The following is a 12518-nucleotide window of genomic DNA, read 5'->3' as shown; positions in this document are numbered from 1 at the left end:
TCGATCAAATAACGTATCTTTGACTGGTCAAAACGTTCAACCCCCTCCCATGAAATGTTTCTCCCTCTCTGACAGCAGGAAATGCCAGCTATTACAATAGTTTCCTACAGTGTCCCTTCCCACTTATCTGGATGCACATGTGGCTCAGGGAAAGTCACATCAAGCACCCCTTGCAGTCAGGCTGGGGGCAGAGAAAGCAGGAAAGCCCTTCCCTAAGTGCAGGGGAAGCAGCCTATTGCCTCACTGAATCCATGTGATCTCCTCCCAGCAGCCTCCTCAGCAGTGCCCAAGGGCTGAGGCACAGCAGAACTGGGTAGGAGAGATCTTGTATCAGAGACACATGACAGAGCATGCCACTTAAGAGTGCTGCCAACAGAAACTCTTGCTTTTCAAGTACGGCAAGTCTGGATCCCTCCCGCAGACATAACAGAGCACTTGCATTCACTGGAAAGCCCCTCTCAGATATGTAGGCCACAGCAGACCTGGCACTATTTAGTGTAATGGTTCACCCCATTATTCCAGTGCAATACCCCCACACCCACACCGCTCCTTGGAGCAGCGCATCTTCATGGGACTTGCTGCTCATGAGCCAGGATCTGAAAATGGCCTTCTGCTCTCACCTGTATTACCAGAGCAATGGCACCAGCACCACAACACACAAGGCCACTTTCAGAAGCATTCATCTCAATACAATAACCAGCTTGACCAAAGCTCCCAGCAAATTAAGCCTTCAAGGGTGTCCCCCCCCAGCAGCTCACCCAGCCACCCAAAGAGGAAGCATGGGAGTCCCCCACCACATGTGCTCACCGTTCTCCATCCTGAGCACCATGCTGCCAGCGGCACAGAGGTGTTTCAGACCACCGTCTATGTCCGTTTCCAAGGTAAGTGCTGCTCAACTGAACAGACACCTGAGTCTGACTTACTGTCTGGCTGCTGCTTCCTGGAATGAGTCAAGTCTTGTTTCAGCCCATGGGCGGCCCTTGCCTAAGACGGATGGGCGTCACTACAGTCCTGCCAGCAACTAAGATAACCAGCAACGCCCTGTTCCTGTGCTGAATCCTGTGCTGACTCCTCAGGGTTTGAAGGGCCGTTAACCCCTCACACTCTTGAGGCCAGGAGGAAACTACAGCCTGATGGATGCAATATGAGCTGGCACGACCTATGTGGGATGGGGTACCAAAAAGCACCCCTCCCAAACCTGTAGCCAAGGGTAGGGAATCACAACCTGAATGCTAAGCATTATTAAACACATTGAGCGGGGAGCCAGTGTAGTGAAGTGAGTCAGACTAGGGCCGGGGAAAGCCAAGGGTCAAATCCTGCTGAGCCTTGAAGCTCACTGGAAATGCAGAGGGCAGAACCACCATGAGCTCCTTGGAAGGGTGGGATATGAATGCAACAAAGAAATACATATAATAATGCATTAGTCTACCTAGACAGTTGTTATTAGGCTTTCCACAGGTTCAGTAATTCCTGAAACAGCTTTTGGATGGTTGTGAAAGAGGCTCTAAAATTACATCACATTAAAAACTATATCAAGGACAGCTTAGGAAGGAAAATGATTGTGCAATGTTTGATGTTTGCAAAAAGGATCAGCCCAAGTTTGGGGAGCATTTTGTTTATGCAGATGGCTCTGAAGGCTGAAAGGGAGAGGGTTAAGAGATGCTAGTAGACCCAGCTCACCCTCCCATCCACCCACTCCTGTCAAGGCAAGCGTGCACTTGCGCACATGCAAAATAAAAGTAGCCAGCCATGACGTATCTGTACACAACCCTCCCTTCAGGCTAGAAACTAAAGAAAAAAAACACTAGAAAACAAAAAGGATGCTACCTCAATCTCACTGATCCTCCTTTCTGTGTCCCAACCACAACACTCTAAACCCTTTCAGGAAACCCATCCCATTCCTTAAATGCTGAGGAAATTATCTAGAGTGGGGGTCGCCAAAGCAGCACATGGGATGCAGGCACCTGCCAAGGCCTTCCCTGGCGCCCACACCCCCTCCTCTCCCCACTCCCATTACAAAAGAAGCCTACTGCTGTAACCACTAGGAGGCTTCTTTCAAGACCAATTGCAATGAGGAAGGGGCAATTTGGTGGGTCACAGCTCAGCTGAGGTGTGAAGGGTTAACTGGTCACATTTGTAACCCCTCCTTGCCCCAAAAGCTCCTTCCCTCCTGCAATTAAGCTTCTTAAATGCCTTATTTTGTTTCCAACAGAAGGATTTTTTCAAGCCTAATTGTGTGTTGTTGTTTTTTGAGGGGGACTGATCTTTTCAGAGATTGCAGCTGGGACAGGTTAACCCTTTCTTCCCCAGCTGCACTCTCCAGGAAGATTACACACAGAGGCTTGAAAAAAGCTAAAACATTTTTGAAGCCTTGCTTGCTTGCTTGCAGGAAAAGAGTACAGTACCTGCCAAAAGTTTGAGGTGGATATAGAGGCATGTTGCCCACAAGTTTCACATTTTCTAAATGTGTCCACAGGCCCAAAAAGGTTGGCGACCCCTGCCTGCTCTTGAGTATGTGGGACTGGGCACAGTACACATTCATGAACGTCCCCATCCTGACTTTTCAAAAAGAGACCACTATGCACCTATCAATCTGCACCAAGAAACTGGCTGCACATATGTTTTCTACATCGCCAGCTCTTCAGCCTGCTTTATTCAATCTCTGCCACTTATCACCTCTCTGCCATTTTGCCCCTTCCAGCAAAGTACCTGCTGTTGATTCTGCCATCCTGCCCCTCTTGACTAGAGTCACCCTGGAACCACTTTTGCTTGCCCTTCCCAGAATGGGGTGCACCTTTTCCCAGCAGGTTTCCCACACTCAGGAGCCCTTGGCATTCAGGATCTGTGTGTGTGCGCGTGGGGGATAACCAATGTGGTACCCTACATATAATGTTGGACTACAACTCCCATCTTCCTTGTCCATTGGCCTTGCCAGCTGAGGATGATGGGAGTTGCTGCTGGACAATATTTGGAAAGCACCATGATGCTTAACCCTGCCCAAGGGTGCCCAGATGGGACAAGGCTCCTGTACCTTTAACAGTTTGGTAGAAGAGGGAACGTCAACAAGCCTGGCATGACATGGTGCACCTGTTGATATTTCCTCTACTAACTGCTATAAGTACCGGAGCCTTGCCCTCCCATCCGTCCAAACACCCTAGGAGCTGCCCTTATACTTCCCACCAATGAACACAATCTCCACGAAGTGCTCATGGTAATCTCTCTGCAATCCTATACAGCAGGGCCCCACTCATATGGCGGGTTACTTTCCGGACCCCCGCCATAAAGCAAAAAACGCTGAAAAGCAGAACTCATTGAATAGAATGGCGAGCGACGCCCAAAACCGCAGTAAAAGCGGAACAAGCACCATATGAGTGGGGCTTTAGTCTAATTGAGATCGCTGCATTAGCGAAGCGCTGTAAAGCGAAGCGCTATAAAACAGGGCCCTACAGTAACAGCCAAGAGGCAAGAGTGCAGGGACCCAACTCAGCAAGCAGGTACACCTAAGGCAGGAAGGACATGGCGCAAACAACAGACAAGAAGCAGCGGTTCCAAGCTTTTAAAACATAAGTCACTGTTCTCTTCCACTGCTAATCATTTATCAAAGTAAAGTGTCCCAGGGATATACACTTTTCTAATGCTTTTCAGTGCGTTCAAAAGAAAAACATGGCTTTTATATGCATCTTTTACATAGAACATGCATTTTTGTGTGCACTCTTAGCACTGAAAACGCACTACAAGATCTGGAGAAGTGTGCGATCTGGCAGGGAGCTGCACTCTTCCCCCCATCCCTTACAAAAGCAGCACAGATAAGAGCAGGACATGTGCTGCCCTCTGCTGATATGAGGAAGGCATTGTCCAAGCAGGAACCACTTCTAGCATTTTAACCCATCAAGCCAGCAGAGGACTGCAGAGAGAAGCTGCTTCTTCCCTGAAACAAACTCTTGGGCCATTACAGATCATCTCCATGCTACCACCTCTAACCCAAATCACACAAAAAATTGCACACATTTATGGTCCAAGTAACTATATGACTGCTGGCTACTCCTTGCCCTCTAGGCTGCTAGAAGCTGTGTCGGAGCACAAGTGTGAATCACCCTGCAATTTTGGCTAGTCTAGTGCCAGATCTTACCTTTTCTAAAAGCATCTCATCTTGACAGCTGAGGACTAGACTAAGAAGGCTTCTTTCAAGCCTAGTGCCAATGAGGGAGGGGCAACGGTGGGTCGCAGGTGAGGGAAGAGTTAGCTGTTCTCTTCTTACCTGTAACCCTCCTTGCCCGCTTAGTCCACTCCTTCCTGCAATCAGGTTGCGAGGAAGGGCGGGATATAAATTTAATAAATAAGTAAAAGCCTTCTTTTGGTTTCCATAGGAGGCTTTTTTTAAAGTCTTATTGCGGGTTTTTTGGGGGGGGTAATCTTTTTGGAGATTGCAGCTGGGGGGAGGGCTTAACACAATCTTCCCAACTGAACTCTCCAGGAAGATCACACACACAGACTTGAAAAAAGCTAAAACTTTTTCCCAAAGCCTAACTGCAGGCTGAGGGGGAGGGAAGTGCCTACTTGCCTGGATTCAGTGGTGGGTATGGAGGGAGGGTGTTGCTCACAACAATTTCTGTTTCCAAATGTGTCTCCTGTTCTTCAGTAAGCAGGACTGGGCACAGTACATGTGAATGAATGTCCCTATCCTGACTTCTCAAGCGAAGTAGAGACGTGAAGGCCCAGAAAAAATAAACAGAAAAATGGGGGGTCCCCAATTTTCTGGGTTTTTCCTCCCCCCACAATTTTCCAGCACAAACTGGGGAAAATGTTTTTAAAAAACCCTGGGTTTTCCCTCTATTTCCCCCCATTTTTCCCCCTGGGCCTTCACATCTCTAAAGTGGAGACTTCCATGCCCCAGACGAAGAAAATAATGGGGGGGGGGAATCTTATGCAGGTACTGAGCCATTCAAAAGCTGCTCCCAGACAGATCAAGAAAAGACGCAGAAGTTAACAAATAAACCTTCAAGTACTTCCACCTGCTGGAAACACAACACAGATTTGGCTCTGACCTCCTCCAATTCTGAGGTCCAGACTGAGGGAGAACGAGCGGGGGGGGGGGGGGGAGTCAGTCTGATTTGAGAAAACTCTTCAGCAAGAGCTCCCCCTAGCAACTGCAAGCAGCGCTGCACCTGTAGCAAAGATGATCTATATTTATATGTCTAGAGCCAGTGTGGTGTAATGGTTAAGGTGTTGGACTACGACCTGGGAGACCAGGGTCAAATTCCCACACAGCCATGAAGCTCCCTGGGTGACCTTGGGCCAGTCATTGCCTCTCGGCCTCAGAGGAAGGCAATGGTAAAACCACCTCTGAATACCGCTTACCATGAAAACCCTATTCTTAAGGTTGCCAAAAGTCAGAATTGATGTGAAGGCAGTCCATTTCCATTTAGAAGGCTGGGGGATCTCAGTCCTCAGAGGCCAAATGAAGACCCTCCAGGCCTCTCTATCTGGCCTTCCGGCCTCTCCCCAGGCCACACCTCTCACTGCCCGTGCTCTATATCCACCTCAAGTGATTTTGTCCGGCTGAAAGTTGTCCTTAACTGAAACAACGCTTGCTTGGATGGAAAGATCTGTGTGTAGAAAACTCCGGGTTTTGCATTGCTGGAATAGTAGCCACATCCAACAAGAGTCACATCTAATGCCCCACCCACATTTGCCTCTGTCCCTGCCTGCTACTGGCATGTGCTCCTGCTCCCTTCCCCTCAGAGGCTGCTCATGAGGGAATGAGGCCCTTGGGTTGAAAAAGGTCCCCGCCCCATCTAGCAAGACAGAGAGGGAGCAGTTGTTTTTGCAAAGTTGCTCCTAGATTAAGAATCTTTGGGATATCCCTCTAGTTTAAATAGTGTCTGACAAGATCCAGCTGTCCCACACTTTTGCACGTCCCCACCCAATTGCCAGGCACTACAGGGCTCAAGGCACCATGAGAACTTCCTGCTCTTAGCTGCTATTGCTACCACATCCTGTTTTCCTAGTGACAGCTGCCTCTCATTGCTGCATCACAGGAAATAAAACTTTACTGCGGCAAGGAAAAGGGCCCCAACTCCAAGTCTGCCAGCCCCATTAAGTTTAGCAGATGTATAATCAAATCCTCATTTCTAAGGGGTGCGCACACGTACACAGGGCCCCCATCATCATCTCATGCCTCTTCATTCACAGCTGAGGCATAACAGCTCCAACCATGCTTTGCAAGAAGCCTCCTGGTTGTGGAGAATGGAGGCCTGGTTTCCATGGACACCATTTGGCTTCCGGTTCTGCCCCTCCCCCAGCTCCTGCCAAGTTAGAATCCCCTTCTGTTTGTCTGTTGAGGATGGAGCTAGCAGCCATCTGGGAAAGCAGCTCTCCCCAACGTCTGTGGAGGTAGGGAGAACAACATAACCAGCCTCTTGGGTTCCCCCTCACATACTTTATGACAAACTCCAGCTGTGCCCTGTTTGCAAGCCACTGGGCAATGGCAGAATTCCCCTCCAGTCTGGCACGAGCCTGGAGCCTGCCAGCCATTCATTACTCTGCTGTATTTTGTGGCATGCTGCAATTCAGATGCCTGTTGATGTGTTGGACCTGCAGAATAATGCTTTAAAAAAAGGTTTAATTTGATCAGGTTTTGTGGGAGTAGGTGTATATGCCCTTTTGCACAGGACGCTTCCCTAAAGGGAAAGAGGAAAGGCACCTAGACCCCCCCACACACACAATTTAGCTGCCTTACCCATCAGTAGAGTTCTGCATGGTTTATATGCTCACCCACCTCTTTATTAGCAATCTAGTATGAGATTTCACTTTCCACATTTTGTATTTCAGCAAATGCCCTGTGTGCCGCCCTGGGCTCCTGCTGGGAGGAAGGGTGGGATATAAATCAAATAATAAATAAATAAACCATGAATGTTCTGCACGCCCAACAACTGTGCCTCCTTAACCAGAGGAGTTCATCTTAGTTTGTTTTGCTACAAAGAAACCCCAACCCTTTTAATGAAAAAAACAATCCTGAGACCAGAATTATCATGGTGCCCTCCAAATGTTGCTGGACTGCACATAGTTGCTGACCACTGGCTATGTTGGATGGGTCTCGTGGAAGATGCCGTTAGACAACATCTGGAGCAGTGATAGGCAAAAGGAGAGATCAGGATCTACTGGTAGATCTGAGTGGTGTACAGTAGATCACCAAGGATTTTTTACTTCATATTGTTGAACAGTAGTACCAACTACCCCCCCTCCCCATTAGGCTGCTGAGATTAAGAAAGCCTGTGGGGAGGCAGGAATGAATGTGAAAGGACTGCAAGCTTAGTTCTGGTACAGAAAACAAATTCCTGAGCTGAGAAACTCAGATGTCCTCTCTTCCTTAATTCTAAATGTCCACACCTTCCTAAGCCACTATTTTGTATTCAGCTCCAGCTGGAGGACTTTGGGATTCCAGGAAAAAACAAAATAGATCCTATAAGGTTGAAGTTCACTCACTCCTGATCTAGTGGGTAACATGTTGGCTACCCCTGAAATAAGACATGCTTCATTCATGAGACACTGTTCTGATGTTGTTTTACTTTGAAGTTGGATTTTCTTTAAATTTGTCAGAGCTGCAATGAGCATTTGATCAGTCCAACAAATATTTGGCCCATCAACCGATCAAATATCTTCAAAGCATTAACTGAAGCAGAACAAAAAAAAGATATCTTTTAATCATCAGATTTTATTCTTGTGCTAATTACAAAAACAAATTAACTATTATAGTGAAACAACTAAAATAACTTTTTCTTAACAATGAATAAATAATGTTAGGTAAGGTTTCTATAAATGTGAACAATTCACTGCGTGCTTATTCTTCTTTATACATTGTCTTGGAACACTAAATGTAAATGTACTGCCTTCAAGTCGATTCCGACTTATGGCAACCCTATGAATAGGGTTTTCATGAGGCTAAGAGGCAGTGACTGGCCCAAGGTCACCCAGTGAGCTTCATGGGTATGTCGGGATTCGAACCCTGGTCTTCCAGGTCATAGTCCAACACCTTAACCATTACACCACACTGGCTCTCTACACCAGTGTCAGTTTATAATTGCTGGGTTTTGCGACACAGTTAAAAGAGTGATCTTGGCACTTATGACAACTTGTATCCCTGTTTAGAGATACCTGCTGTTATAGCAAGTAGTATATGCCACTAGGCATGCCCCTGACTGCTGCAGGGGCAAGCAGTTCTCACGAACAGTTGAAACCATAATGAAATAAAAAAGGGAGTCTGCCATCTGAACAGTGTCATTCTTGGCTTTGCAGAATATTCAAAAACATTCTACCATGGTCAAATGAATAGACAATCAATTGACCAGTGTTCCAACCCTATGTCAGGCTGAGCAAGGGAAATGGTAACACTAGATTTGTTGATGTAAGGAATTAACAGGGACTGGTGAGATGGGAAGGGTCTGAAAATACCACTCTCTGGTTTCTACGTTTTATGCTGAGACCATCCATATATTCACACTTTCCTCCACAAATAGCATTGTCTAGAAACTTGCTCCCTTTTTAAAAAGGGGAATGCCTGGTTCTGGGAATATTAGGAAAGCTACCAGATTCTCTGTTAGTTGCCTGTGATCAGTCATGCAGATTCCCAGAAACTCTCAGGGAATACAAAGTAAGATGATCTCTCTTACTCCCTGGATCCAGTACATCACAAATTTTGATACCAGAATGAAAGGCATATCATAACCTGGGGCTGAGCCAATGAACCAGGGAGCTCAGTGGCACATTCTCACATTTTGGACTAGCTTTAATATGGGATCATTCTGCTTTGACTACTAGCCTCCACCCACTCAAAGCCACAAACTCTCATCAACCAAATCAGTACCCTCCACACATCCGGTTGTCACACAGCAAGGAAGTAGAGAAAGAAAACAAGCCCATCTCATCGAGTAATCTTACTAGACTTGCCCATTTTTCTTTAGCAGAGGCTCTGTAGGACAGGCAGACATTCATCAGGTGAAGCTTTGCCCATTGTCAGTTCTCCATGCTGGTGAAGATTGCAGTTGGTTTATTTATTTTTATTTATTTTATTTATTTATGACATTTATACCCCACCTTTCTTCCAAGGAGCTCAAGGTGGTGTACAAACATGGTTCTCCCCCTCCTCATTTAATCCACACAAGCCTGTGGGGTAGGTTAGGCTGAGAGGCAGTGATTGGCCCAAGGTCACCCAGCAAGCTTCATGGGTGAGTGGGGATTTGAACCCTGGTCTCCCAAGGTCGCAGTCCAACACTCTAACCACCACACCAGTTCTCAGTGTGAGGCTCAGGTTTAACAGTCACACAACATATTCAACTTGCAGATCTTGTCAGAAAAAAAGGTGCCAACACCCTCACCCTCCCCTCAACGCATCCAGTTACCAAATTTTGCTGTTGGCTCTGTTCAGTTTGTATACTGTAAGTTGCCTTGGCCAGAGTCTTCCTAAGGTAACTTGCCATTTTTTTAAAATGTGAAAACAGAGTTGAGAGTGAAGAAGGCCCAAGGCTTCAGTATTAGACCTTGTTTAACCCAGTCCTTTTTGCCCTTCATATCCCCCACAAGGGCAAACTCCAAACTGGCCATCCAAAGTTTGTAAACCACTACGGTATACGTCCTTCCCCTCAGGAGATCAAGAGAAAGGTCACAGCCACAATCCCGCTGCTAGACATCCAACCTGCTGAGCAAGGGGATGATCTGCCCTCACACACTTTACAAAGGCAGCTTCAAATACAAAATTCCATCTCTATAAGAATATGGGGGATAAAACACCCATAACAACTCATGTACACCACCGTGTGTAAAGACAGCACGATCAACTCTTTCACAAAACATACAGATACTGGGAAGATATGGCTAGCAGCGCCTGTAGGGGAAACAGTGATGTGGTCTGGAGTTCATATCCACTTTGAGACTCTCCTGCCAGTGAAGAAACAGACTCCCACAGGCATTAAAAACAAATGCTTTCAGTCTTATCATAACCAAATGCAAGGCAATGAATCAGTGGTCGCCCCTCCCTCTGCCCAGATACTGGAGGGGACACTGGTTCTTTCCACAAGGGATCGTAGGACAGACTCTTTTAAGCTCACCATTCCAAAGCAATTCAGTCACCAGTGTATTTACAAGCTCCAGCAGATAAGGCTATACATTGGCTGAGCATTAGTGCATCAAGTCTCAGTAAGAGGAAAACTACCTCATAGCTAAAGGTACTGAAGCTGTGGCCCAGACCCCCGTCACTAGCAGCCTTCACTTAGGGAGACACCTGTCATGACTGTGACATGATATGCCTGTCATGACTTACCTTGCAAGGAAGAGGGCATAGCAGAAGATGAATAACCCTGCTCCCCCCCAATATATAGATAGATACACACATACATATACATGCACACACACTCCAACTTCCCACATCCTATTTTTTCCACCATCACCACAAGGCACTCCTGGACAGAGTACAGGCAAACAGAAAATCACCTACCTGGCTTGGGGACTGCCAAGGTGGAGGTGCACAGGAAGGCTTGGAAACTGGAGGCACAGAGCTCACTGACTGTGCCCATGACGAAGCCTTGGTGCAATGCCCTCTCAAGACTGGGCAGGTGAGACAGGCCAAGCAGGCAAGAGCCAGCAACAAGGTGGGGTGCAGAGGCTGGAGCCTCTGGATGTCCAGCATTTGCAGCACCAAATGGCTTTGAAAGCAGCAGCTGTCACTTCCCCATCTCCCAGACAGTGGGGGCGGGGGGGGGGGAAGGAAGGACACCAAAAGAGGGATCCCCAGTCCAGCTGGAGCAGAAGGAACGGCAGAGACTCCCACGCACTGAGCCCAGCCAATCCCAGCTCCCTGCCAGGAAACTATTACTAGCACCACTGTACTGTATCAGCTGACGAGACGCACAAAGCCACTCAGAGGGCAATTCAGTTTGGGAACTTTTTCCAAGGTGCCCCCTGGCTCCTCCCCGGTCGCTCCTCCCAGCTGCCCAGGAGAGGTTTGGGCAAAGGGTATTTTTAGGTCGGTTTTATCTGGCTGCATTATTAGAGCTTTAAGCATCTAGCGAGCTGGGCTGTTGCATAGCAACAGTCAGTGCATAAAAGGAAGGTGCAGAAAAATATAGTGTATACAGACGCCAAAGACTGGCATGTACACATATGCTTATGGAAAATGTAAAAAAGCAGCAGGGTAGGAGTTGTAGAGTGTGGAGCCAGCGGGATGCTTGCTTCCATCTGCCCAGCACTATAAAAAGTAGAATCAGGAGCAGCACCATGTGGAGCTTGGTGGTAGGTACAGTTCATGACCACTTCTCTAGGCATAAGACCCTTTCTTCAAAGCAGTAGCTTCCACCTAAGCAGGAAGACAACGGAGGCTGGCTAGCAGGATCCTAACGGCAAATGTTTCAAGAATTAAAAAGGCTACAATTGCATGCTGCAGTGAAGACCTGGCAACTGTTGCTGGATTCTCAGCTGTTCCCTTAAAAGGTTTTTAGCCCCCCCCCCATTAGAACAGAAATGTCAGCCGAGAGCTTGAAGAACGGGAGCGATTGGTTATTTTCCTTGGACGTGGCTACTGGCTCTTCTGTTTCTCAAAACACTTGGAAAAGAGCCATGGCACAAGGATGAACAGCAACTGAAACAAGGCATAAAAGGAACTGGAAAGCTTATCTCTACAAACACAGGTGCACATCTCAGCTGTAGAGTATGTGGGGGAAAGGAAGTGCACAGATGCTGGAATCGTCTGGTCTGCCAAATGCTTGAAGAACAAGGCTACATTAGATGGCCAGCAGTATGGGCATCCTATCTTAAAAAGCCATTCCTGGAAAACCTCCTCTGTGCAGCAGATTAGCTCCCACTAACAGCATCCTGCTAGGATGGAATGGGATGAAGCAAAACCCCAGATCTCATTGTAGAGGCGATACATAGCTCATCTGAAGGAATTCTCCCAAATAAAACTCAACATCACTACTCTTTGCCTGGCTCTCCTAACCACCTGGAATCACTGGTCTAAAAATAAACACTCCTCATGAATGTTGCTTTAAGTCAGGCACTCTCAACCTATCCCCAAAAACAAAGAGTCTTGTGGTACCTTAAAAAGTGACAAGGTTGGCAGTGGCATATGTTTTTGTGAACTAGAGTCCCATTCATCAGATGCGTGTTCATCAGTTGCCAGGTACATACACATACGGGCAGGGCCAGATGAAGACATGCTGAGGCCCTAAGCCATATCAAGATTCAGAGGCTCCATACCATAAGAAAGTGGCAAGTAGAGAAAATGATGGTTGGTGTGGAATGAGACAGTAGAATTTATTTATTTAAAATATTTCTATCCTGCCCTTCTGCCCCACAATGTGGCACTCAGGGCAGCTCACAATGCAATCATACACAGTAAATAAGAATACAATAAAACATTAAAATAGATTAAAATGCATAATATACAGTTAACAATTCAAGGGGGTGATATTAAAAAGGAACTAAAAAGGTAAGTAAACCTTGAAAGGGGAGGAAAATAAGAACAGTTT

The 12518-nt window shown here is 46.9% G+C and overlaps 1 protein-coding gene across 4 annotated transcripts in view; it reads right to left on the bottom strand.

The window, feature by feature from the left end:
• Positions 1–12518, bottom strand: part of CYTH1 (cytohesin 1) — a 53826-nt gene that overhangs the window by 29077 nt on the left and 12231 nt on the right. The window contains exon 1 of one of the 4 annotated variants that reach the window (XM_061615858.1): positions 10490–10659. The exons of 2 other annotated variants lie outside the window; for them this stretch is intronic. In XM_061615858.1, coding sequence (XP_061471842.1) covers positions 10490–10568 — 79 coding nt within the window. In that variant the 5' untranslated portion in view covers positions 10569–10659. Of the gene's footprint in view, positions 1–807; positions 945–10489; positions 10660–12518 lie in introns of those variants that run through there. One more of the 4 variants, XM_061615860.1, reaches the window with a different exon arrangement.

This window comes from Rhineura floridana, chromosome 3 (genome assembly GCF_030035675.1).
Source record: "Rhineura floridana isolate rRhiFlo1 chromosome 3, rRhiFlo1.hap2, whole genome shotgun sequence".
Classification (NCBI taxonomy): Eukaryota; Metazoa; Chordata; class Lepidosauria; order Squamata; family Rhineuridae; genus Rhineura; species Rhineura floridana.
This window is presented reverse-complemented; position numbering and strand designations above follow the sequence as displayed.